The sequence below is a fragment of the Mycteria americana genome, chromosome 26 (genome assembly GCF_035582795.1).
Source record: "Mycteria americana isolate JAX WOST 10 ecotype Jacksonville Zoo and Gardens chromosome 26, USCA_MyAme_1.0, whole genome shotgun sequence".
NCBI lineage: Eukaryota > Metazoa > Chordata > Aves > Ciconiiformes > Ciconiidae > Mycteria > Mycteria americana.
The window spans coordinates 2036549-2057783 of record NC_134390.1 but is presented as its reverse complement, the minus strand read 5'-3'; the positions used below and the strand labels follow the sequence as shown (position 1 = coordinate 2057783).

The 21235-nt window shown below is 73.0% G+C and overlaps 2 protein-coding genes across 4 annotated transcripts; one reads left to right on the top strand and one right to left on the bottom strand.

The window, feature by feature from the left end:
• Positions 1-104: 104 nt before the first annotated feature.
• Positions 105-9676, bottom strand: CACNB3 (calcium voltage-gated channel auxiliary subunit beta 3). Of its 3 annotated transcripts, XM_075525657.1 has the most exons (14): positions 6803-6859; positions 6552-6644; positions 3597-3719; positions 3377-3499; positions 3176-3291; positions 3043-3107; positions 2936-2955; positions 2605-2685; positions 2334-2392; positions 2141-2250; positions 1901-2052; positions 1724-1819; positions 1470-1619; positions 105-1324 (listed from the first exon to the last, which is right to left on the bottom strand). In XM_075525657.1, the coding sequence occupies exons 1-14, from the start codon at positions 6842-6844 to the stop codon at positions 1034-1036; spliced, it is 1521 nt and encodes a 506-aa protein (XP_075381772.1). In that variant the 5' UTR covers positions 6845-6859; the 3' UTR covers positions 105-1033. The 3 variants fall into 3 exon arrangements, with proteins under 3 accessions (XP_075381772.1, XP_075381774.1, XP_075381773.1); XM_075525659.1 differs by lacking the exons at positions 6552-6644; positions 6803-6859 and adding an exon at positions 9387-9676 and having other exon boundaries at positions 106-1324; positions 3597-3709; XM_075525658.1 differs by lacking the exons at positions 6552-6644; positions 6803-6859 and adding an exon at positions 4844-5001 and having other exon boundaries at positions 106-1324.
• ADCY6 (adenylate cyclase 6) lies at positions 9522-21113 on the top strand. Its single transcript, XM_075525654.1, has 22 exons — positions 9522-9682; positions 10528-11362; positions 12973-13122; positions 13231-13352; positions 13460-13571; positions 13654-13781; positions 14013-14171; positions 14257-14398; positions 14472-14600; positions 15114-15139; positions 15240-15387; positions 15814-15911; positions 15981-16068; positions 16145-16261; positions 16330-16488; positions 17488-17663; positions 17751-17780; positions 18380-18509; positions 18609-18872; positions 19895-20099; positions 20723-20847; positions 20934-21113. Exons 2-22 carry the CDS (start codon positions 10529-10531, stop codon positions 21060-21062), a joined length of 3471 nt encoding a protein of 1156 aa, XP_075381769.1. The 5' UTR covers positions 9522-9682; position 10528; the 3' UTR covers positions 21063-21113.
• The last annotated feature ends 122 nt before the right edge of the window (positions 21114-21235 follow it).

Below are 21235 nucleotides of genomic sequence, written 5' to 3'. Positions count from 1 at the left end.
CCAGCGCTGGGCCCTTTCCCCCGCGTGGTGTCGTGTGTCCCCCCCGCCCCAGCCCAACGTCCCGGTGCCGTGGTGTCCCCTGTCCCCCCCCGCTGCCAGAGACACGGACACCAGCACCTCCGAGCACTTTTGTGTTTCTGAAACCGGTTACAGGGAAATCAGTGCTTTCTACAAAAGAAATTATAACAAATCTGTGGCCCCCACCCATCCCACCCACCCCCCCCCCGGCTCCCTGCGAAGGGCCCTGGGGGGGGGGGGCTCGGCCCAGCGCCGGGACCCTCCGCCGAGGGCAGTGGGTGCTGTATTTACAGGACTGTGCGGTGACGGCTACGTGGGGAGGGGGGCGGTGGGGACGGGGCAGCGAGTGCAGGCATGGAGCGGCCCCCCCCGCCCCCCATGCAGGGTCCAGCCGCCCCCCACTGTCCCCCATCCCCGGGGGAGGAAGCGGTTTGGCTGCGGTGACCGGGGCAGGGAGAAATCGGTGCAGAGCAAAGCGACTGGTGTGGCCCCCTCCTCCCGGGGGTCCCATGCAGGGGCAGGGGAGGGGGCAGGCCAAGCCCCGGGGGGGGGGAGCGGGCACCTTCCCCTTCTTCCTCGGGTCTGCGCGGGATGGGGGACGCTGCTAAAACTGTGTGTGTCCCCCCCGTTACCTGGCCTATAGGTCTTTTGGGGGGGGGGGGGGGAGGCACCCTCTGTTTATGGCAGCTGCCCTGCGGGGAATGAGACGGCCTGCGATGCGGGGGCCAGGCGGGGAAACTGAGGCAGGGAGAAGGCAGGTGGCCGCCCCCAGGTCCCCAGGAGCTTGGGGCGGGGGGGGTCCCGGGGCGTCCTGGCCACCGGCCCCCCCCCTGTGCTTATGGCTGAAGACGTGCCCGGGGGGCCGGGCGCGAGGAAGCTGCCGGTGCGGAGGAGTTCCCCGAGAGAGGGAGATTGTCTGAGCACCCCCAGCGCGGGGCTGGGGCGAGACGGGGAGCGCCCGGGGTGGGGGGGCCGGTTCCCAGCCGTGCCCCCCCCCCCCCCCCCCTCCCCGCCCCTAATAGCTGTCCTTGGCCCAGGGCCGGCTGCGCTGCCAGTTCCTGTCGTGGTTACACTCGGTTTGGCGATCCGGCGCGCCGGGGCCCTGCAGCCCGCTGTTGTGGTGCCGGTGGGGCTGGTAGAGGTCGGGGTAGGGGTCCGCGTATTCTTCCTCCTCCAGGTGCCGGGAGCTTCGCTGGGACGTGGCCCCCCAGGGCTGGGGCGAGGTCTCCCCCGCCTCGTCCGACGGCATCAGGCTGTCGTGCTCCAGCGGCGAGTGCTCCCCCCGCTCCCCCAGCAGCTGCTGGCTCTGCGGGTAGGGACGGGATTGCGGTCCCTGGTCCGTGGACCCCCGCCCCGCTCCGTGCACCCCTGTGCCAGCCGCCCTGGTCCCCGCTCCGTGCACCCCTGTGCCAGCCGCCCGTGGGGAGGGGGGGGACGGGTTCCGGGGGTACCTGCAGGCCGGGGAGGCCGGTGGGCGAGGGCACAGCGTGGGGGGCGTGCGGCGGGTGGTGCGTGGCGCGCCAGTACACCTCCAGGTACTCGGCCAGGTGCTCGCAGGCGTCCTCCAGCTGATTCTCATCCAGGATCACGTCGAAGAGCTCCTGGGGTGGGGGGTGAGAGGGGTCAGGGGTGGCTTGGGGACCCCCCCCAGGGTGGGGGAGGACCCTCCTGGGCATCCCCGAGGCGGGGGAACGTGCCAGCTCACCGGGGGACACTGCACCAGCTTGTCGGCCGCCATCATCTGCACGTTGAGGTGCTTCACCTGGGACTTGCCGCGGGACTTGATGAGCCGCTGCAGGACCTGGGGAGGGGACAGGAGGGTGACGGCAGCGCGGGGGGCAGCCAGGGCCCCCCCCCCCCCAAAACCACAGTCACCCCTCACCTTGGGGGAGGACACCTTGACGTAGACGATGATGGGCGCCAGGGAGGTCTTGGCCAGCTGGGCCGGGTGGTTGATGGTGTCGGCGTCCAGCACCACCAGCTGCAGGGACTTGGCCAGCTCGAAGATGCGCTCGATCTCGCTCTGCACCTCGGCTGGGGGCGACAAAGGGGGGGGCACGTCAGGTTGGGCTGGTCCTGGGGGGGGGGTCCTCTGCGCCCCGGGGTGATCCCAGCCCCTCACCGATGCTGGAGCGGGTGGTGGAGCGCTCCAGGATGGCCTGCTTGCCCAGGTTGTTGAGGATGGAGCGCTTGGCCAGGGAGAGGTCAGCCGTGATGTGGGTGATGGAGATCCTGGGGGGCAGAGGGACGGCGGTGGGGACCTGGGTACCCCCCGGGCCATGGGGGGGGGGGGGGGGTCCTGGGGAGGGTCTCACCTGCCGTCGAATCTGTGCTTGAGGAAGTCGAAGAGGGCTTTCTGCATCATGTCGGTGACCTGCCGGCAGGGCCGCCAGCCCGGTGAGCCCGCGGTGAGCCGGTGGCAGATGGCACCGGCAGGGAGGTGGCAGCCACCCGGCACCCTGCCGGCAGCCCTCGGCCCCGCCATCTGCCCGCCACCGGCACGGGACGGGCAGGGAGGGCACGAGGGGTGCAGGCCACCACCGTGGGGGTGCAGCGGGGCCCCCCTGCCCCATGGTCCCCCCGTACCTCGTATCCTTTCAGCGAGGGCCCCACCAACACCACGGGCCGCATGGAGGGGACCACGTCGTAGGGCGGGATGTGCTGTGTCTGGGGGGGGGACACACACACGGGGACACCTCAGCACCCTGCGCTCCCACCCCCAGGGAGAAAGGGGTCAACGAGCCTTTTCTGGAGAACCCCAGCACCCTGGAGCCCCCCCCCAGCCCATAACCGGGGGTGTGGGGGGGGGGTCTCTGCCCCCACCCGCTCCGCCCCAGAAATGGCTGCGCTCGGCCCTGCCTGCAGCCCCCTCCCCGTCTCCCCCTGCCCAGGGCACAGCCCTGCCCCGGGGACTCACCTGCTTCTGCTTCTGCTTGGCTTGGGGAGAGGAGAGAAGAGACAGAGGTTGGTGACAGCGAAGGGGGGACCCTCCCGGGACCCCCCCGGACCAGGACCTGCCCTTACCTAAGGAGGGGGGAGGCGATCGCCGGTTCCCGCTGTCGCCGAGGCCTGAGGCATTGCCAGCTCTCCTGGGGAAGGAGGGGGGGGTGAGCGAGTGTTGGAGGGTCCGGGGAGTTGGGGGGGGGCCGGTCCCTACCTGGCTTTCTGCTCCTGCTTGAGCCTCATGGCTTCCAGGCGCTGGGGGCTGGGGATGAAGGCGATGTCCCCCCCCTCCTTCACTAGGCGCCCGATCCACCAGTCATTGCTGTATTTCTGGGCGAGGGCAGGGCAGGCGTGAGGCTGGGGGGGGGGGGGAGTCCCTGGCCCTGCCCCCCCCCCCCCCAGCACCCCAACTCACCTCCTTGATGTGCAGGAAATCTTTGGCTTCGAAGTTGATGGCGGCTCCCTGCACCGGGCACTCCTCGTCCAGCGCCCCGCAGTAGCTGACATTGGTGCGCACGGCAAAGGCGACCGGCTTGTGCTGGGGATGGCGGGGGGGGGGGGTCAGCACCCCTGGGCCCCGCCAGCCCCCCCCTCCCCGGGCCGTGCCCTGGGTGTCCCGTGTCCCCCTCCGGTACCTTGGCCCTCTCGAGCTGCTGCTGGGCCTGGCTCTCCACCTCGCGCCGGGCACCCTCGCGGTCCTCGTCCAGGGACACGTCGGAGTCCAGGGACGGGCGGCTGGTGTAGGAGTCTGCCGAGCCCTGGGGGGACGGGGCTGAGTGCCGGGGGGCTGCGGGGACCCCCGCAAAGAGGGACCTCACCCTGAGGCGGTGCCAGCCCGGGGAGGGGACCCCGCTGACCCCCAGCCCGCAGCCCCTTCTGCCTTTCGGGAGTGCGTGGTGGCATCGAGCCGGGCAAACGTGGGTGGCATCGCCCAGCATGGCTGCCCTGGGGTGCAGCCCCCGCGTCCTGGGGGGAGCCGTGGGGGGAGACCCCCGCAGCCCTGGGGAGGGCCGGGCTGGGGGCAGGGGTCCCCATCCCCCTGGTGATGCGGGCCTGCCACAGCCGCCCCCCACCCTGGGGTGCCCAGCGGGTGCTCGGCGCAGCCCCCCCGGCTCCCCCCACCCCGCCGGTAATTACCCGTCGCCTGCTGCGCCCGGAACAGGCGCAGAAGCTGCGGTGAAATATTTATAGGTCCCTGGATGTGGCTGAGCCCCCCCGGCCCCGCCGAGGCCCCCGGGCCCTGCCAGCCTGAGCTCAGCACTGCTGCCCAGCACCGGCCCCCCCGCACACGGGACCCCCCCAGCCTGCGCATCCCACCTCGCTCACATCGGGGGGGCGGGGGGCCTGGGCCACCCCCCCCCCCATCGCAGGCAATATGGTTTCCCAGCATGGCCCCCCCCAACATGGCCTCCCCAGCACGGCCCCCCCCAGCATCGTCACCGCTCCCCCCCGAGCCTCTTCCCCCCCCCCCCCAGCATCCCCAGCACGGCCCCCCAGTACAGCGTCTCCAGCCCCCCCCCCCCCCCCCCCCCCCCAGCACGATCCCCCTATGGAGTCCCCGGCCCGGAGCATCTGCCCCCGCGGGGTCCCCGGCCATGGGGGTCGGGGTCGTCGTCCCCCCCCCCGCCCGGTTCCAGTCCCGGAGCCCGGCGGCACCTGCCGGGGGGGCGTGGGGGGGGCGAAACCAGCGGCGGGGAACAAAGGGCCGGGGGGCGGCAGACCCCCCCCGCACCGGGCACGAACGCCTGCACCGGGCACGGCCAACCCCCCCGCCACCGGGCGCAGCCCCCGGTGCGCAATCACCGCCCCCCCGGGCGCAGCCCCCCCCACCCCCGACCGCGGCCCCCCGGGGCACGGCCCCCCCCGGTACCGGGGCCGGTACCTCGTTGAGCAAGAAGGTAGCGCTGGAGTCAGAAAACGACATAGACGGGGCGAGCCGAGCCGAGCCGCCCGCGCCCCCCCCGCCCGGCTCCGGCACCGGCACCGGCTCCGGCTCCGGTTCCGGCTGCGGCTCGGGCTCCGGCTGGCCCTGCCCGCTCCGCCGCGCCGCCGCCGCCGCCGCCGCCCCTCCCCGCCCCTCCCCGCCCCCGCCTCCCGCCGCTCCCCCGGGGCGCACGGAGCCGCCCCCGCCGGCTCAGCCTGCGGGGGGGGGGGGGGGAGCGGGTTGAGGGTCTCGCTTCCCCCTTCCCGGGGCTGGCGGGGGGCTCCGGTCCCTCTCCGGTGGGACCCCCGGGGGGGGCTGCACTGGCAGCCGGGGGTCCCGAGCGGCCCCGGTGCGGTGCACCGGGACGGGGCCCCAGGGCAGCTCCCGGGGGAGGGGGGGGTAGTTTGCAAAGAGGGCAGCTCCCGGCGGGGTGGGGGGGGGGGGGGTGGGGGTCCCGGGGCGGAGGCGGAGGGGTCGTGCCGCCCCCCGGAGCCCGCGGCCGCGGGTCCCGGGGCGGCGGCGGGGGGGTCCCCGTGGGTACCTCCATGCTCCGGTGCGGCGGCCCCCGTCCTGCCCCGAGCCGGTAGCAGCCCCGTCTGCAGGGCGAGCCCTGCGGCGGGGCCGGAGCCGCTCCCGCCCCCCCGCCGCGCCCCCCCCGCCCCCGAGGAGGGGGGCAGCAGCGGGCCCCGGGGGACCGGCCCGGCCCGCCCCGTTACCGCGCAGCGGGACGGGCACCGGCGGGCCCGGCCCGGGACGCTCGGGCCCGGCCCGGGGGCCGCGGGGCAGCGCTCGGCGGGGCGGGGGCTTCGGGCAGCGGCGGGACCGGCCGCGGGCACCGGCACCGGGCACAGAGCACCGGGCACCGGCCCCGGTACCGGGCAGCGCGGCGGGGCCGGGCCGGGCCCTCTCCGAGGTGCTGAAGGGGCCGAGCTGGGTGCGAGGCCGGGGCGGGGGCTCCCCGGGGGTACCGGGGGGGCAGGTGCTACCCTGGGAGGGAAACGGGATGCTCGGGCCGCTCTGCGCCCCCCGGGGCCGCCCCTACCGGAACCCCCCACCCTCCCCGGGACCGCCCCGGTACCCGCTGCCCCGCCGGCGGCCGGGCCGGGGGGCGCCGCTCGGGCGGGGGTAAACCGGAGCCGGCGGGCGGGGGGCGGCGGGGGGGTCCGTGGCCTCCCCCGGCAGCGCGGGGAGGCGGCCCGGTGCCGGCTGATGGACCGGGCGGGGCGGCACAGCGGCCCCCCGCCCGCCCCGTTCCCCCCTCCGGTGCCTCAGTTTCCCCGGGGCCGCCCGCCGCCCCCCCGCCCCCCCGCGCCGCAGTGCCGGTGCCCGGCGGCCGGCCCGGCCCTGACGCAGCACTCGCTATTTTTAGCCGCGGGGAGCGGCTGTTGCGATGCTACCGGTGCCCGGTGCCGGCGCCCAGCCCCGGTCCCGGGGGAGCGGCGGGGCGGGGGCGGCCGCCCGGATCCCCCCGGTGCGGCGGTTGGGGCGGGGGAGCTCGGCCGCTCCCCCCCCCCCCCCACTCCGGTCCGTGCCTTAATGCGGAGCCGCAGCGCCGCTGCCCCCGGGAGCGAACCGCGGCGGGGGGGCCGGGGCTGGCGGGGCTGCCCCGCCCCGGTGCCGGTGCCGGTGCCGGTGCCGGTGCCGGTGCCGGTGCCGGCCCGCTCACCTGCCTGCGGAGGATGCTGGAGGTGGTGTCGGACGAGGTGCTGCCGTCCGAGCGCTTGAAGCGGCTCTTGCGCTTCGGGAGCCTCCGGGGGCTCTGCGGGGGGAGCGGCGGGGGCGGCCGGTGAGCACCGGGCGGCACCGGGCGGCCCGGCCCCGCCGCCGCGCTGCTACCGGCTGCCCCCCGCGCTGCGGGCAGAACCGAACCGGGCCGCGCCGGGCCCGCGGCGGCCGGGAGGGCTCCGGCCCGCTCACCTGGAAGGAGCCGGGAGCGGCGGGCTGCGCCGGGGAGGACATGCCCGGCGGAACCCACCGGAGCCCCCGGGATCCCGGCGGGGCCGCCCCGCACCGGACCGCGGCGCTCCGCCGGGAAGGGCCGCGCCGCCGCCGCCGCCACTGCCGCGCTCCGCATCACACGGGGCCGCCGGGGCGTCCCGGCCGTCTCCGCCCCCGCCTGCCCGCCCCCGCGCCCATCCCCGTGGCGTCCGGCCCGCGCCCCCGCAGCTGGGCAGCCACCGGGAGGCACCGGGGATAGACCCTCCCCGCAACCCCCGGTGCTGCGGGGAGCGTTGGGGCGGCACCGGGAAAGAGGAGCCCCGGGGCCGCCGCCGCCGCCGTGCCCACGCGTGTTCGGGGTCGCGGGAGCCCCGAGCCCCGCCGCCCGCATCCCACCGGGACGGCTCCCGCGGCCGCCGTGCCCCCCCGCCCGAGGGGTATCTGCGCCCCCCGGGGGTATCTATCCCCCCCGGGGGGTAACTGCCCCCATGTACCCCCCGCGTGGGGCAGGCGGGGCCGCGGGGGGGCCGTGAGGGGGGCGCAGCCCACCCGCACACTCGCCCCACGCCCCGTGTCCCCGCCGTGCCCACGGGGGCGGCGGGATCCGGCCCAGCGCCGCGGTGCTGCAGCATCGCTGCACCGGCCGGCCAGAGCTATGGGCGGGGGCTGCGGCGGCCCCGGGGGGGCAGGATCCGGCCCGGGGATCCCCGGGGGGGCAGGATCCGGCCCAGGGATCCCCGGAAGGGTCAGGATCCATCCCGGGGATCCCCAGCAGGGCCAGGATCCGGCCCAGGGATCGCCAGCAGGGTCAGGATCCATCCCGGGGATCCCCGGAAGGGTCAGGATCCGGCCCGGGGATCCCCGGCAAGGCCAGGATTCATCTCAGGGAGCCCCAGCAGGGCCAGGATCCATCCCGGGGATCCCCGGCAGGGCCAGGATCCGGCCCGGGGATCCCCGGAAGGGTCAGGATCCATCCCGGGGATCCCCGGCAAGGTCAGGATCCATCCCGGGGATCCCCAGCAGGGCCAGGATCCGGCCCAGGGATCCCCGGCAGGGCCAGGATCCATCCCGGGGATCCCCAGCAGGGTCAGGATCCATCCCGGGGATCCCCGGCAGGGCCAGGATCCGGCCCAGGGATCCCCGGCAGGGCCAGGATCCATCCCGGGGATCCCCAGCAGGGTCAGGATCCGGCCCAGGGATCCCCGGCAGGGCCAGGATCCATCCCGGGGATCCCCGGCAGGGTCAGGATCCATCCCGGGGATCCCCAGCAGGGCCAGGATCCATCCCGGGGATCCCCGGCAGGGTCAGGATCGATCCCGGGGATCCCCGGCAGGGCCAGGATCCGGCCCGGGGCCGGGCGAGGCGCAGGCAGAGCCTCAGCGCCCATCCCCGCGGTGCCGGGTGCCGGTACCGGCGAGGCCGTGCTGGGACCCCCCCCGGGTGTCCCCCGTGGTGCCCCCCGTCCCGTTCCCGACGCCGGGCTCCGGTGCCCCCCGCCGCCCCCTCCCCGCGCGGCGGGACTTCCGCGTGGGGCCGCAGGGACACGGGCCCGGCGGCGGCTGCTAATTAATGATTAATCCGCGCTCCCCGGGGCCCAGCGCTGCTGCGGGGGGGCCGCGGGGCCCGGCGCCGCCGCCGCGGGGGGGGGCCCGGCCACGGGCGGGGGGTGCCAGGCCCTGACCCACGCACACTCGTGGGGTACGGGCGTGGGGGGGGGCAGGCGGGGACCCCAGTGGGGCTGCCCTGTGCCTGCCGGGGCATGGGGTGCTGATGGGGGTGTGCGTGCAAGGGGGGGGGGGTGTGTGCAAGGGGGTGTGCGTGCAAGGGGGGGGTGTGCCAGTGTGTGCGTGCAAGGGTGTGTGTGCGTGCGAGGGCGGTGTGTAAGGGGGGGGTGTGTGCAAGGGGGGGTGTGTGCATGTGCGTGCGAGTGCCCGCGTGCAAGGGGCTGTGTGCAAAACGCACGTGTGTGCACGCGCGCGCGTGCAAGGGGGGGGGTGCGCGCGTGCACGCGCGCGCGTGCAAAACGGGTGTGTAGGTGTGCAAGGGTGCGTGTGCAAGGGGGTGCGTGCGCGTGCACGCCAGGGGTGCCCAAGGGGCGCGTAGGTGCGCGTGCCAGGGGGATGTGTGCGCGTGTGTGCACGCACGGGCAAAGGGGCGGGCGTGCAACGGGGCTGCACGCGTGTGCAAGGGTGTGCACGTGCGTGCGTGTGCAAGGGGGTGTGGAGGTGTGTGGGCAGGGGGGGCGTGCAAGGGGGGGGGCGCTGGGGGGGTGCAGGGGGCTGTGTGCGGGTGTGTCTGCAAGGGACACGCGGGGGGGGTGCGTGTGCGTGTGCAGACAAGGGGGTGCACGGGGGTGCGTGGGGGTGGGGGTGCGTGTGTGTGCGCGCGCGGGGGGCCCGGTTGCGCGTGTCCCCGTTGTCCCCGCCATGTCGGTGCAGCGCGGCGGTGCGTGTGTGCGTGTGTGTGTGTGTGTGTGTGTGCGCAGCCCCGGGGGTGCCGGTCCGCCCGTGCCCGCGCGCGCGCCCGCCGCCCCCGCGCGCCGCCCGCGCCTCCCCCGCCGCACCGGGCCGCTCCGGGCCGTACCGGGCCGTACCGGGTCGCCGCCGCCGCCGCCGCTGCGCCTTTAAGGCCGCCGGCCGGGAGCGCCCGGGAGCGGATCCGGGCGGGGGGGGGGGCGGGCACCGGCCGGGGCGGGCCGGGGCCGCGGCCGGGACCAGGACCGGGGCCGCCACCGGGGACCCGGCCTGGACGCAGGATGGGGCGGCGGGGGCGCAGCGCGGCCGCCGTGTAGGAGCAGGCGGCGGCGGCGGGGCCGTGCCGGGGCGCGGGGCCCCGCGGGCGGCGGCGCCGGAGGCGGAGGTGAGCGGAGGCGACCGGGCGCACCGGGCGCGGCGGGGGGGGGGGCCGGGGCGGCGGCGGCGGGGACCGGGACTGGGACTGGGACGGGGCCCGGGGCACTGCGCGGGGCCCGGGGCGGCGGGGGGGGGGACGGACGACCGGGCTGGGCCCCGGGGCGGCGGGAGCGGTGCGGCCCCCGGGGGGGCTGCCCGGTGCTTGGGGAGCCGGCCGCTGCCCGGTGCGGCGGGAGCTGCCGGTGCGGCGGGGCTGCCCGGGGCGGTGGCGGGAGGGCGCTGGCGGGTTCGGGGTGAACGGGCCGGGCTCGGCGGGGCTCCCCGCGGGCCGTGCCCGGAGCAGGCAGGCGGGCAAGCAGGCAGGCGTACGGGCAGGGAGGCGGCCGCCGCCGGGGCCGGCCCTTTCCCGGGCGGCCGTTCCCCACCGCCGCTCGCCCGGGGCTGGGACCGGCTGCCACGTCCCGTCTGGTCCCCGGTGCCCCGGGGGCTACGGTGCCCGGTGCAGCCCGTTGGCCGCCGTTCAAGACAAACAGGGCCAGGACGGTTCCAGTTTTGCTGCAGGTCCCTGCACCGGGGAGGACGGGCTCGGGGCGGCCTTGGCGGGGCCAAGCACCGGGACACCGGCACCGGGCACCCGCCACCGGCCGTTCCCGCAGGGGCCATGGGGCTGGCGGGAGAGCTGGGGCTTGGGCTTTGCATCCCCCAGGGTGGGACGTCGGGGCCCTTCGCTGCCCGCGCTGCTCGTCCCTGCCAGGTGGGGAAAATGCTGCCTTGCACCCCCGTGGGCACCGGGGTCCTTCTCGGGGTGTCGGGGTGGGGGACCGAGTGCTGACCCCCTCCCGGTGCCCGCAGCATGTCGTGGTTCAGCGGCATCCTGGTGCCCAAGGTGGACGAGCGGAAGACGGCATGGGGGGAGCGCAACGGCAAGAAGGGCACTCGCCCCCGTGCCGTCCTCTGCGGCCCCCGCTACATGAGCTGCCTGCAGGACCCTGAGATGGAGCGGGGCGGGGGGCCCCCCCGGGGGCTGCGCTGCACCTGGCAGGAGGACCACTACGGCAAGAAGGGGCCCGCGGGCGACCTGGGGCTCAAATCGGTGGACCTGGGCTTGGAGGACGGCGAAGCCAAGGGGCCGAAGGGGGCCGGGGGGCGCGGGGGGCGACCGTCGGCCGGCGAGTGCTGGCGGCGGCTGCTCCAGGTTTTCCGCTCCAAACGCTTTCAGTCGGCCAAACTGGAGCGGCTTTACCAGCGCTACTTCTTCCAGATGAACCAGAGCAGCCTGACGGTGCTGATGGGGGTGCTGGTGCTGGTCTGCGGGGTGATGCTGCTCTTCCACTGCCTGCCCGGTGCCCCGCACGTGCCGGCAACCGCCGCGCTGGCGAGTGCCACGGCCCTTTTCTTGCTCTTGATGGTGCTGTGCAGCCGCAGCGCCTTCCCCCAGGACTACATGTGGGTGGTGAGCTACGTGGTGCTGGGGTTACTGGCCGGGGTGCAGGCGCTGGGGACGGCGGCCGTCGCACCCCGCAGCGCGGCCGAGGGCGTCTGGTGGAGCGTCTTCTTCATCTACATCACCTACACGCTGCTGCCGGTGCGGATGCGGGCGGCCGTGCTGGCCGGCGTCCTCCTCTCCGCCCTGCACCTCGCCATCGCCTGGCACCGCAACACCGCCGACCCCTTCCTCTGGAAGCAGGTAGGGCTGGGGGGGGGACATGGGGGGGGGGGGGGGGCTGCGCTGAAGGGGTCCTGCCCGCCTGCGGCATGGGGTGGGGGAGGCCCCGGGTGGGACCCCCCCATCCCTGCTGGCGGCTCCCCGAGTCCCTCTCTGCAAAATTGGGCTTTTCTGCACTTGATGTTTCTGCACATGGAAAATTCTGGATGCGGGAGGGGCCCCTTGGCTGGCCGGGGCTGGGGGGGGTCCCGGGGGGGGGGGGGGTGGTGGTGGTGGTGATGTCCCATGCCAGGGTCCCGCGGGTGCTGCCTGCGGCGTGGTCGGGGGTCGCTCCGCTGCCGCAGCCCGGTGAGGGGGGCCCCTCATCCCGGCGGGGCTGTGCACAGACCTGCCATTGTGGGCTGCGCCGGGGGGGGGGCACCCACAAAGCCCCCGTTGTGGGGCTGGCGGAAACCCCCGAGGGGGGATGCAGGGCCAGGGCACCAGGGCAGGAGGGGGTGGCTGCCATCCAGGGGGGCTGGGACCCTGGCAGCGTCCCCCGTCCTGCACCCCTGGGGTGGCGGGTGTTCCCAGTGGGGTGCTGTGTGCGCAGGGGGGTGCGGGGGGGTCCCCTCGTCCCCGGGGCTGTGTGTTCCCAGCCCCTGGCAGGGCCTCGCTGTGCTCCCCCTCCTTGCGTAGGGCCACCCGTCACCCTCGCCCTGCCTGGCCGGGGCCAGGGCCACGTGCTGTCCCCACGGGGTGCAGGGCAAGGAACGCGATGCCGGGGAGGGAGGCCGGGGGGGCTGAGGCCAGCGGGGCTTGGGGGGGGGGTCACGGGAGGGGAAACCCCCCTGAGTGGGGTTAACCCCCGCGGGGTGGGAGCGATGGGGCCGTGGCCCCTGGCCGGGGGGATGCGATGGGGACGATGGGTGGGCGCGAGGCCCCCGCTCCCGGCCCGCGGGAGCACTATAAATAGCCTTGGCCCCCGTCCCGGGGGACGGGGACGGGGAGGGGGGAAACCGCAGCGCTCCCGCTGCAGCCATCTCCGCTTCCCGGCCCTCCCCTGGCTTCCTCTGCTTCCCGAGGGCCCACAGGGCCTGGCAGCGTCCCCATGTCCCCCCCCCCCCGCCCCGGGTCCCTGCATCCTCATATCCCCCCTGCCCCGGCTTCCTACATCCCCAGGTCCCCGTGTCCCCCTTGCGCTGGGTCCCCAGGTCCCCCACATCCACCCTGCCCTGGTCCACCGTGTCCCCAGGTCCCCTCTGCCCCCCACTGCCCTGGGTCCCCAGGTCCCTGCGTGCCCCGTGCTCTGGTTTCCTGCAGCCCCGGGTGCCCCATGTCCCCTTGCTCTGGGTCTCCAGGTCCCCCACGTCCCTGCAACCCCCCTGCCTTGGTTTCCCATGTCCCTAGGTGCCCCACATCCCCCGGTCCCCCGTGTCCCCGGGTCCCTGCATCCCCACGTCCCCCTGCCCCAGGTCCCTGTGTCTCCCTGCCCCATGTCCTCCCTTGCAGCCCCCCTGCTCCTCTTGACAGCACCCCTCCATACCGGAGCCAGGGTTTTGGGGTGCAGAGGAGGGTGGCAGAGCTGGCCAGGTCTCGCTGTGGGGCTGGGGGTCCCTGGGTGGCTGCGCTGAGCCCATCTCCCCCACCAGCTCAGCGCCAACGCCCTGATCTTCCTCTGCACCAACGTGGTGGGGGTCTGCACCCACTACCCGGCTGAGGTGTCGCAGCGTCAGGCCTTCCAAGAGACCCGCGGCTACATCCAGGCGCGCCTGCATCTCCAGCGCGAGAACCGCCAGCAGGTGGGTTGGGGGTCCCGGGGGTCCCGGGGGCAGCGGGGTCTCCCGTGCCGGGCTGGGGGGTCCATCAGGGCCCCGGCCCCCCGCTAACGGGGTGGTGCTGGGGTGCAGGAGCGCCTGCTGCTCTCGGTGCTGCCCCAGCACGTGGCCATGGAGATGAAGGAGGACATCAACACCAAGAAGGAGGACATGATGTTCCACAAGATCTACATCCAGAAGCACGACAACGTCAGGTACCGCGGGGCTGGGGGCGGGCGAGGTTTGGGGGGATTGTCACCAGGTGAGGGGGTCCGGGGGGGGTGCGTGGTCCCTCCCCAGCCCACGCTCTTCCTCCTGGCAGCATCCTCTTCGCGGACATCGAGGGCTTCACCAGCCTGGCCTCGCAGTGCACGGCCCAGGAGCTGGTGATGACGCTCAACGAGCTCTTTGCTCGCTTCGACAAGCTGGCAGCAGTGAGCGGTGGGGCCGGGGGGGGCCGGGGGGAGGGTCCCAGCGTGTGTCACCCCCCCCCGACCTGCCCGTCCTCTCCCCCAGGAAAACCACTGTCTGCGCATCAAGATCCTGGGGGACTGCTACTACTGCGTGTCGGGGCTGCCGGAGGCACGCGGGGACCACGCGCACTGCTGCGTGGAGATGGGGGTGGACATGATCGAGGCCATCTCGTGAGTGGGGCAGAGCACGGGCGTTGCGCCTGTCCCCGGTGCCGGCACATCCCCGGTGCCACCGCAACCCTGGGGGGGCTGTGCCCGACCCCGGTGCCGGCACGTCCCCGGTGCCGCTGCGACTCGATGGGGCCGTGCCCGTCACCGGTGCTGGCGGGTTCCTGGTGCTCGCTGGCCCGGGATGCGGTGCCACGGTGCCTTGGGCCGACGCGGTGCCGGTGCCGTCCCCAGGCTGGTGCGCGAGGTGACGGGGGTGAACGTGAACATGCGCGTGGGCATCCACAGCGGGCGGGTGCACTGCGGCGTCCTGGGGCTGCGCAAGTGGCAGTTCGACGTCTGGTCCAACGACGTGACCCTCGCCAACCACATGGAAGCAGGCGGCAAAGCCGGGTGAGCCGGGGTGGGGGGAGCGGGGTGGGGGGCACGGGGCGGGAGGGCTCAGCGCCTTCATCCTCCCCCCCCACCCCGTCCCCAGGCGCATCCACATCACATGGGCGACGCTGCAGTACCTGAACGGGGACTACGAGGTGGAGCCGGGCCACGGGGGCGAGCGCAACGCCTACCTCAAGGAGCACAACATCGAGACCTTCCTCATCGTCGGCTGCAGCCAGAAGCGCGTGAGTCGGGGGGGACACACACACACACGAGGGGACCCAGGGCCACCCCTCTCACGGCCGCGTTGCCCCGCAGAAAGAGGAGAAAGCCATCCTGGCCAAGCTGCAGCGGGCTCGTGCCAACTCGACGGAGGGGCTGGTGCCGCGCTGGGTGCCCGAGCGCTCCTTCTCCCGCACCAAGGACTCCAAGGCCTTCCGGCAGATGGTGAGCGGCCTCGGGGGGTTGTTGGGCACCGGGGTCCCCGCTGCGGTGGTATCGGCTGCTCGCTGCCTTTCTGCGGCTGCCGTTGGGCTTCCGCAGCCCTCGCCTGCTTCCTCCTGCCTGCCGCAGCCCACGGTCTCGAGGAACCCCCGGGTCTCCCCCCCGTCCTCAGCAGCACTCGGGGATCCCCCCTACTGTCACCAGCCCATGGAGATCCCGAGGTGTACCCCCTGTCCTCACCAGTTCTTGGGGATCCCCCCTGTCCTCACTGGCCTTGGGGACCCTCGGGTCCCCCTAATGTCAGACCCCCTCCAGACCCCTCCGTCCTCCCTTGGCGGACCTGCCCTCCCTCCAACCCTTGGGGATCCCCCATCCTGGTTACCCTTGGGACTCTGTCCCCCGTCCTTGGTGGCCTTGGTGACCCTGGGGATGCCCCATGTCCTTGTCATCTATGAGGGTCCCCCCCATCCATGCCGGTGTCTCTGAAACCCCCCCATCTCCCCTGTGTCTCCCCAGGGCATCGATGACTCCAGCAAGGACAAGTAAGTGTCCCCATGCTGGGGTGCCCGGGCTGTCGCAGCCAGCCCCTCCGTGGGGCAGAGCTGGGGGCCTGGGGGGGCCCTGACCCACCCCTGTCCCCAGCCGCGGTGCCCAGGAGGCCCTCAACCCCGAGGACGAGGTGGATGAGTTCCTGAGCCGGGCCATCGACGCCCGCAGCATTGACCAGCTCCGCAAGGACCATGTCAAGAAGTTCCTGCTTACCTTCCAGACGCCTGAGCTGGAGAAGAAGGTTGGGGTCCCTTCGTCCTGGCCCTGCGGTCCCCTCTGTCCCCTGAAGTCCCCTCTGTCCTGGCCCCATCAGCACCTTTGTCCCCCTCATCTCGCCTCCATCCCATTCTCGTCCCCCTTCATCCCATTCCCTTCATCCCATCCTCTGCATTCCTTGGGTCCTCTCTCTCCTGGCTTCATGGTCCCCTCCATCCCAGCCCCTGCGGTCACCTCCACCCTCTCCATCCCAGCCGTGGGTCACCTCTGACACCTCTAATCTGTGGGGTCCCCTCCATCCTGCTGGCTCCATGGTCCCCTCTGTCCTGGTCCTTCCATCCTCTCCATCCCGTCCCCTCCATCCCCCCGGGGTCCCCCCTGTCCCCTCCATCCCCCGGGGTCCCCTCCGTACCCCTCTGCCCAGCCTGGCTCACCCCTCTCCTCCCCGCAGTACTCCAAGAAGGTGGACGACCGCTTCGGCGGCTACGTGGCCTGCACCCTCCTCGTCTTCTGCTTCATCTGCTGCCTCCAGATCGTGGTGTTCCCCCAGTGAGTGCCGCGTCCCCCCCAAACCCCGCTCCCCGACCCCCCGGCGCTCACAGCCACCTCTCTCCCCAGCTCCCCGCTGATGCTTGGTGTCTACGTTGGCATCTTCATCCTCCTCGCCGCCATCCTCTTCGTCTGCGCCGTCTACTCCTGCGTCGCTGTGAGTACAGGGCCGACGGGCGGGGGGGTGTGGGGGGGCTCGGCCGTGCATGACGGGGTCCCTCTCCCCCCCACAGCTCTTCCCCGCTGCCCTGCAGCGGCTTTCCCGGAAGATCGTCCAGTCCCGTGCCCACAGCACCATCATCGGGGTCTTCACCGTCCTCCTCGTCTTCATCGCTGCCTTCGTCAACATGGTAGGGGCGCGGGGCCGTGGGGGCGCGGGGGCTGCGGGGCACCGGCTCACCCCTCTCTGCCCTCCCAGTTCACCTGCAGCCGGGTGGCCTTGCGGGACTGCGCCGCCCACGAGCTCAACGTCACCCCCGAGGCCGTGGGACCCTGCCAGCTCCGGGCCCTCAATTTCTCCCTGGGGACCCCCGCGGGCCCCTGCCACCGCGATGGGCTGGCCTGCGACTTCCCCGAGGTGAGCGGCCGCGGGGCACCCGCGGGTGCAGGGCGCTAGGATGGGGTCCTGCACGGGTGCCAGCATGGGTCCCTGCGGGTGCAAGGTCCTCCTTGGGTGCTGGCACAGGGTCCCTGAGGGTGCAAGGTGCTGGCATGGGCGCTGGCGTAGGGTCCCCAAGGATGCAGGGTGCTGGCACAGGGTCCCTGCAGGCACAGTGTCCCCAGGGTGCTGGCATGGGGTCCTCAAGGATGCAGGGTGCTGGCATGGAGTCCCTGCAGGCACAGTGTCCCTGAGGGTGCTGGCATGGAGTCTCTGCAGGCACAGTGTCCCCAGGGGTGCTGGCATGGAGTCCCTGCAGGCACAGTGTCCCCAGGGGTGCTGGCACGGGGTCCCCAAGGGTACAGGCTGCTGCAGGCGCAGCGTCCCTAAGAGTACAGGGTGCTGGCACAGGGTCCCCGCAGATACAGGGTGCTGTCATGGGTCCCTAGGGGTGCAAGGTCCTCCATGGGTGCTGGCACAGGGTCCCTGAGGGTGCAAGATGCTGGCAGGGGGTCCCCATGGGTGCTGTGTCCCCCAGGGTGCTGGAATAGGGTCCCCACAGATGCAGGGTGCTGGCGTAGGGTCCCCAAGGATGCAGGGTGCTGGCACGGGGTCCCTGCAGGCACAGTGTCCCCAGGGTGCTGGCATGGGGTCCTCAAGGATGCAGGGTGCTGGCATGGAGTCCCTGCAGGCACAGTGTCCCCGAGGGTGCTGGCACGGGGTCCCCAAGGGTACAGGCTGCTGCAGGCGCAGCGTCCCTAAGAGTACAGGGTGCTGGCACAGGGTCCCCGCAGATACAGGGTGCCGGCACGGGTCCCTGCGGGTGCGAGGTCCTCCATGGGTGCTGGCACAGAGCTCCTGAGGGTGCAGAGTGCTGGCAGGGGGTCCCCACGGGTGCAAGGTCCCCGTGGGTGTGGGGTTCCGGCAGGGCGTCCCCCCACGGGGTGCCAGCCCATCCCCGCGGCGTCTCTCCGGCAGTACTTCAACTACAGCGTGGTGCTGAGCCTGCTGGCCTGCTCCGTCTTCCTGCACATCAGCAGCATCGGCAAGCTGCTGCTCATGGTGGCCATCGAGGCCACCTACCTGGTGCTGGTGGAGGGGCCCCAGGCCACCCTCTTCGACAACGCCGACCTGCTGGTGGTGGCCAACGCCCTGTGAGTGCCCGGGGTTCTTCCCCCTGGGGGTCCCCACCCCGGGACCTGCGTCCCCACCCCGCTAACCCCCGGCTCCTCTCCCCCCAGGCCCTCCTTCAACGTGAGCCAGGGTGAATGGTGAGTGGGGAACTGGGACCAGCAGGGAACTGGGAGTTAGGGGGGCGAGGGTGGGCGGCAGCAGCAGGAGAGTCCCTTGGGGGGTCTGTGCTGTGAGGGTGGGTGCAGCTTTGGGGGCTGGGTGCAGCTTTGGGGTCCCTGGGGTGGGTGCAGCTTTGGGGATTAGGTGCAGCCTTGGGGTCCCTGGGGTGGGTGCATCTTAGGGGGTCAGGCACAGGTTTGGGGTCCCTGGGGTGGGTGCATCTTTGGGGGTCCCTGGGGTGGGTGCAGGCTTGGGGTCCCTGGGGTGGGTGCATCTTTGGGAACTGGGTGCATCTTAGGGGGTCCATGGGGTGGGTGCATCTTAGGGGGTCGGGCACAGCCTTGGGGTCCCTGGGGTGGGTGCAGCCTTGGGGTCCCTGGGGTGGGTGCATCTTAGGGGGTCGGGCACAGGTTTGGGGTCCCTGGGGTAGGTGCATCTTAGGGGATCCCTTGGGCGGGTGCAGGCTTGGGGTCCCTGGGGTGGGTGCATCTTTGGGGATTGGGTGCAGCCTTGGGGTCCCTGGGGTGGGCACGGACTCGTCCGGCGTCCCGTCTCAGCGGGTGGGGGGTGCCCGCAGCCCGGCGGAGGGGAAGGTGGCCCTGCGGTACGTCACCCCCGTCATCCTGGCCGTCTTCGCGCTGGCGCTGTACCTGCACGCGCAGCAGGTCGAGTCCACCGCCCGCCTCGACTTCCTCTGGAAGCTGCAGGTAGGACCAGGGGCGAGGGGCCGGGGCCCACCCCCTCCCCGCACGCCGGGGCGGACGCGGGGCCCCGGCACGGCTCCCGCATGGCGCTGTGCGATGCAGGCGACGGGCGAGAAGGAGGAGATGGAGGAGCTGCAGGCGTACAACCGGCGGCTGCTGCACAACATCCTGCCCAAGGACGTGGCGGCGCATTTTCTGGCGCGGGAACGTCGCAACGACGAGCTCTACTACCAGTCCTGCGAGTGCGTGGCCGTCATGTTCGCCTCCATCAGCAACTTCTCCGAGTTCTACGTCGAGCTGGAGGCCAACAACGAGGGCGTCGAGTGCCTGCGGCTGCTCAACGAGATCATCGCCGACTTCGACGAGGTGCCGGAGGGCGGAGTGGGGTGCGATGGGGTGGATCGTGGGATGGGGTATGTAGGGATGGGGTGCGTGGGGTGCTGGGGAGGCCGTGGAGCAGCGTGCGTGGGGTGCACAGAGATGGGGGGCACAGGGTGCTGGAGGGGCTGTGGAGCAGCGTGCATGAGGATGGGGTGCATGGAGACGAAGTGCACGGGGATGGGGTGCACGGGGTGCTGGAGGGGCTGTGGAGCAGCGTGCGTGGAGCCATGGGACGGGGTACGTGGAGACAGGGTGCAGGAGATGGGGTGCATGGGGCTCCAGAGAGGCCGTGGAGCAGCGTGCATGGGGTGCAAGAAGATGGGGTGCAAGAAGATGGGGTGCTGGAGAGGCTGTGGAGCAGCGTGCATGGGGTGCACAGGGTTGGGGTGCAAGAAGATGGGGTGCACGGGGTGCTGGAGAGGCCGTGGAGCAGCGTGCGTGGAGCCATGGGATGGGGTACGTGGACACAGGGTGCAGGAGATGGGGTGCATGGGGCTCCAGAGAGGCCATGGAGCAGCGTGCATGGGGTGCAAGAAGATGGGGTGCACAGGGTGCTGGAGAGGCCATGGAGCAGCGTGCATGGGGTGCACAGGGATGGGGTGCAAGAAGATGGGGTGCTGGAGAGGCTGTGGAGCATCATGTGTGGGAATGGGGTGCAGGGGCTGGGGTGCACGGGGTGCTGGAGAGGCCGTGGAGCAGCGTGCGTGGAGCCATGGGACGGGGTACGTGGACACAGGGTGCAGGAGATGGGGTGCATGGGGCTCCAGAGAGGCCGTGGAGCAGCATGCATGGGGTGCAAGAAGATGGGGTGCAAGAAGATGGGGTGCTGGAGAGCACCACGTGTGGGAACGGGGTGTACAGGGATGGGGTGCACGGGGTGCTGGAGAGGCCGTGGAGCAGCGTGCGTGGGGCATGCAGGAACAGGCTGCAGGAAGATGGGGTGCACGGGGCCCTGGAGAGGCGGGGTGGGGGTAACGCTGCCCCCCCCCCCCATATCCCCCCCCCAGATCATCAGCGAGCAGAAGTACCGCCAGCTGGAGAAGATCAAGACGATCGGCAGCACCTACATGGCGGCCTCGGGGCTGAACGCCTCCACCTACGACCGGGAGGGCCGGAGCCACATCGCGGCGCTGGCCGACTACGCCATGCACCTGATGGAGCAGATGAAGTACATCAACGAGCACTCCTTCAACAACTTCCAGATGAAGATCGGTGAGCGCCCCTTGCACGCCCCTCGCACGCCCCCCCGGCACCTACGGCCGCCCCACGCACGCCCCCGCGCGTACCCGGCCCTCGCACGCAGCTTTGCGTCTTGCACGCGCGGCCCTTTCGCGCGCGCGGCCTTCGCAGACCGCTTTGCGTGCGAGCCCTCGCACGCCCCTCGGCCCTCGCACGCCCCTCTGCGCGGGCAAAGCCTTGCACACCCTTCGCCTCTGCGCACGCGGCCCTCGCCCACGCCTTTGCGCGCGCCGGTCGCGCACCCCTTTAGCCCTCGCACACGCGGGCCCTCAAACGCCCCGTTACGCCCTCCTCGGCCATCGCACGCTCCTTTGCGCGTGCAAACCCTTTGCACGCCCCTTCCTCTTTGCACGCGCGGCCTTCGCACGTCCCTTTGCGCGTGCTGATGTTGCGCCCCCCCTTAGCCCTTGCACCCCCCCTTCACCCCCCCCCTTCGCCTTCGCACACCCCTTTGCACACGCAAACCCTTGCTCACCCCCTACCCTTTGCGCCCCCCGTTTCCCCTCGCACGCCCCCCCCGCCCCCGTGTCCTCGTGGCAGTGTGTGGGGGGGGGGGCTGTGACACTCTGTCCCCCTGTCGTCGTCCCCCCCCCCAGGCCTGAACATGGGCCCGGTGGTGGCGGGGGTGATCGGGGCGCGCAAGCCGCAGTACGACATCTGGGGCAACACCGTCAACGTCTCCAGCCGCATGGACAGCACCGGCGTCCCCGACCGCATCCAGGTCAGGGGGGGGGCGGGGAGGGGGGGGGACGGGCCTCCCCCACCCCCCCCCCAGAGCCCCCCCCGAGCTCCCCTGTCCCCTTCCAGGTGACGACGGACCTGTACCAGGTGCTGGCGGCCAAGGGCTACGTGCTGGAGTGCCGGGGGCTGGTGAAGGTCAAGGGCAAGGGGGAGATGACCACCTACTTCCTCAACGCTGGCCCTGGAGGGAGTTAGGGGGGGTCCCCGTGGTGTATCCCCCCCCCCCCCCCCCCCGGGCTGATGCCCCCCAGCGGGGTCAGACAAAAAAAGGAAAAATCCCCAAATCTACATATTTAAAAAAAAAAAAAAAAAAAGAGGAAAAAGGGAGGTGGTTGGGGGGTGCCCCCCCCACAGGGTGGTGTGTTGGG